Source organism: Mus musculus, chromosome 11 (genome assembly GCF_000001635.26).
Source record: "Mus musculus strain C57BL/6J chromosome 11, GRCm38.p6 C57BL/6J".
Classification (NCBI taxonomy): domain Eukaryota; kingdom Metazoa; phylum Chordata; class Mammalia; order Rodentia; family Muridae; genus Mus; species Mus musculus.
Window position 1 is genome coordinate 73812853 of NC_000077.6, and position 4287 is coordinate 73817139.

General features: G+C 36.1%; 1 protein-coding gene across 1 annotated transcript; it reads right to left on the minus strand.

Moving 5' to 3' along the window:
* Positions 1 to 1289: 1289 nt before the first annotated feature.
* On the minus strand, positions 1290 to 4025 carry Olfr392 (olfactory receptor 392). Its single transcript, NM_147006.2, has 2 exons — positions 3907 to 4025; positions 1290 to 2239 (listed from the first exon to the last, which is right to left on the minus strand). The coding sequence occupies exon 2, from the start codon at positions 2226 to 2228 to the stop codon at positions 1290 to 1292; it is 939 nt and encodes a 312-aa protein (NP_667217.2). The 5' UTR covers positions 2229 to 2239; positions 3907 to 4025.
* Between the last annotated feature and the right edge of the window lie 262 nt (positions 4026 to 4287).

A 4287-nucleotide genomic window follows, 5' to 3' on the forward strand; every position in this document is an offset into this window, starting at 1 on the left:
AGTGTAAACAGAAGAGCTAAAAGTGTGCATGTTTCTATTGATGATTGCATATAATCCCATGTGGGGATTTTCTCCAGGCAGTGAGAAGCCCTTAAAGGCACAATCTTCTTCAAATGGAGATGATGTGTGTGGGGAAGGAGGGGTCAGCAGAGTATAAAGGACTAGATTTGTGTGTTATCACCTACTAAGGACAGCTAAAAATATAAATAGAACAAGGTTATTCCCATGATGTAATGAAACAAAGAATATAAATTTTTTAAAAAAATTCTTTCTACAAAAATAAGAGAAAAATGTGGAATTGGTCTATAATCTCATACATGCGTGTCTGTTGTTCCCTCATGTGAGCTAGGAAGTCACTTCATCTTCTTCAGTCTGTGAAACAGAACCTTCTTTATCTCCTTGAGATTGTCACAGGGGTAAAATAAATCTATCCATTAGAAACAGATGTTTTACTAAGTAAAATATGAATATACATGAGACATTAGCAACTTTTCATTTTCTTTGTTTTTTTTTTTTTCTCTCATATCAGATAAGTAAGTTAAAAGTCCTGCCGGGCAATGGTGGCACGCACCTTTAATCCCAGCACTTGGGAAGCAGAGGCAGGTGGATCTCTGAGTTCAAGGCCAGCCTGGTCTACAGAGTGAGTTCCAGGACAGCCAGGGCTACACAGAGAAACCCTGTCTCCAAAAACAAAACAAAACAAACAAACAAACAAAATATCTTTACTAACCAACTCCAAATTAAGACAAAATTATACAAACGACAATTGTACAGAATTATTCCAAAGAATTTGTTCAAGGTCACAACTAATCAGAAAATATAATATGGGAGGGAAAACACATGGGAGGTTAAGAAAGAAAGATAATGTCAAAATCAGTATTGGAGAACTTGTAGGAATGACTAGAAGAAGCACACTAGTGAAGAGATTTCATTGTTATTCAGCATCATAAATACATTACTTAACTATTTTAGTTGATGTATAAGTAAACACAGAAATCAGGGTAACATGATACAATTTTGAAGCAACATAAGAGGAACAGAGATCATATTAGGCAATATCTCATCTACTATGGAGAATTGTTTTTGCAAGGAAAAAAGGAAATTGTAGCTAGATATCAAAGATAATCTTACCTAATTTCACTAATCCACTAAACATTCTCTTTCATGTATTGAACAGTTATATAGAATGCCCTACCTTTTAGGTCCTATGATGAGGCACAATATCTAATATAAAAAATATTAATATCAACACATTTATTACAATTAGATGACAGTCCCAAGTGCTACCATTACAGAGAGATTTTCTTACTACTGATAACTCTTATTAGGGCCCTCTTTATGTCTCTGTTCCTAAGGCTGTAGATGAAGGGGTTGAGCATGGGAGTCACCAATGTATACATCAAAGCCATGGCAGTTTTCTTCAGAGTAGAATTATTACTTGATGGACATAAGTATAGACCAATTATTGTCCCATAGAACAGAGACACCACAGACAGATGGGATCCACATGTAGAAAAGACCTTGTGGATGCCCTGGGTAGATGGGACCTTGAGAATGGAGAAGAAAATCCTTACATAGGACATACCAATGAGTAGGAACGGAATAATAATGATGATCCCTCCCAGGATAAATATCATCAACTCATTAACAAAAGTGTCTGAGCAGGACAACTTCAGAAGAGCTGGTAGGTCACAGAAAAAATGCAGAATTACATTCTTCTCACAGAAAGACAATCTAGCCGTGAGTAGGGTATGCAGCAGGGCATGGAATATAGTCAACATCCACAGTAGTAGCACTAGTGAAACACAGAGCTTGGTGCTCATGATGCTGGTATAATGTAAAGGGAAGCAGATGGCCACATAGCGGTCATAGGCCATGGCCACAAGAAGAAAGCTCTCCATGTCTCCAAAAACCATAAAGAAGTACAACTGTGTCAAGCAGCCTGCATAGGATATTGTTGGTACTTGGCTATGCATGTTCTGAAGCAATTTAGGTATTGTGACAGAGGAAAAGCAAAGATCAGAGAAGGACAAGTTGCTGAGAAACAAGTACATGGGCATGTGGAGATGGGAGTCCAGTCGAACAAGGAGAATGATTAGCAGGTTTCCCAGGAGAGTGGTGAGGTACATGGCCAAGAACAGGGCATTGAACAACAGCTGGTACTCTGAGGGGATGGGAAGGCCAAGGAGGAGGAACTCCAAGATGAAAGTTTGGTTGTTTCCAGTCATGCCTCCTATGACTTTAAGTAAAAAATTACATTTCCTTAAGCACCCAGTGGTTGAGACTGTATGAGATCATAGATCAAGTCCACTCTTTTGTCTCATTTGTTTATTTAGAAAAAGATTTACTCTATTTTTCACATTCTTTGAATTTATGTTCTTTACTTCACTAGGACATGGAAAAACCTTGGTCTATTTATTTCCTCAGTTGTCCTTGGTAGATGATGACATGCAAACCAAACCCTGTACACTTTGCTGATTCCTCCCCTCAACATCCATACCTACATTTCAATGAAAAGGGACATGTTTTTTGACACACATAGTGTATTGTATACTCTACAGTAATTAATCTTACTCTCATGAAAATAAGTGTAGACTCTACATCCAAGTATATTCAGTCTTTATAGACATTTTATCTTAGCATGTTCTGCTATTCTAGTATTACTCCAAACATCTAATGGCTTCTAGTATGAAAAATGTATTGGCATTTCTCTTCCCTACATTTCTGCCTGAGACATATACTTAAATTTAAGGAAACAATTTACATTAAATCCAAACAGTTATTCATCTTCAATTTTCTCAGACTATGAACTCACCTTTTCATATGAAATATGTAAATATTCCCTGATTAACTGCACAGATATAATTTTGTATTTATGAAACATATTCAGGTATGCAAAATAGAATGCTCTTTTAAATAATACTAATGACGATTTTTTTATTTTTCATATGATTTCACTATATTCATATCCATATTCATGATGCCATTGATAATGATGTAGGAAAATAAATACAGTAAATGGTTTTTAAAGTATCAGTAAATTTTAATCCCTCCCTTGATTGCATGTTCAGACATCCATAACTAGAAAGACAGTTTATATAGGGACTGGTCTAGGTCTTAAAAGAAAATTTGGTCAAATTACAGTTGTAAGTATGTCAATGAAGATGTTTTACCATGTTTTAACATTTAAATTAGATATCAACACTATATCAGAGCTAAGTAACTCTAACATTTTATAATGTGACAAACCTCATGTAAGCAGTTAATAGAAAAAAAGAACTACAAAAATATAAGAGAAATTGTGCACCTAGCTTCTCAGAATTATTTGTATTCTATGAGTGAATGAGGCCCATGTTTTATGTAGTCACACATGAAGAGACTACAAAGCAAAGATCACTTGTGATGTTTGCTACTGCTGACCTAATGGACTTTACTTCTTCAGTGGTCAAACTCATAATTTTTACCTCAATAGCAGATAAGACTGTCACATAAAACTAGTTCTACAGTTAATATACATGCAAATCACATGGAATTCTCTGAAAACACTGACTCTGCATTCAAGCTGCTACTCAACTTATAAATGGACACTCAGGTGATGTGAATACCCTGGTGCATGGTTTGCAGTAATGAGCAAGTATATGCTCTTCTTGACGTTGTAGACTTTTGAAATCTTTTGGGTAGAAGATCTTTTCAAAGTTTTCTAATTTACAAATCTAAAGACTTACTGAAAGAAGACTTAAGCATTCTAGCACAGCTCGTACCCTAAAGAGTTGCTATTAGGTTGAAATGGGGAAAATGCCCTGTAGTAATTTTAATAAACCTCATCATTACCAAAATGCTTACAAGTGCAACCACGAAACAAGGTATTTCGAAAATATTTCAAAGTATTGCAATGTAATAATATACCTGAAATCTGCCAGTGATGCTATCATAAAGCTGGAAATGCAAGATCTGTAGTTTGGAGGACAGTAAGGTACCTCTTAAAAATTTATCTAGAATGGCAGAAGGTGTATTATGGTGCCTGCTTCAAAATCTGGTCACCCTTATTCATTATAAGAAAGAACATCCTCTGCAGCCAACATCTTCTTACATGTCCCCTTCTTGCCATCTATGGACCCAAAGGGTTCTGCATCCCTGAGGAGCCCTGATCTTGTGCAATTACCCAAGACCCATATAGGACCAATTTGTCAAAGCCCTGAGGTGGGGGCAGATGATAGTCACTGATAATTCCTTCATGTACTTAGTGGGAAGGTGTAAATAAAGAGAAAATAGGATGCATACTTAGCT

Excerpts from the sequence above, each read along its gene's own strand:
- Olfr392 (NM_147006.2), bottom strand. The coding sequence starts at position 2,228 with ATGACTGGAAACAACCAAACTTTCATCTTGGAGTTCCTCCTCCTTGGC.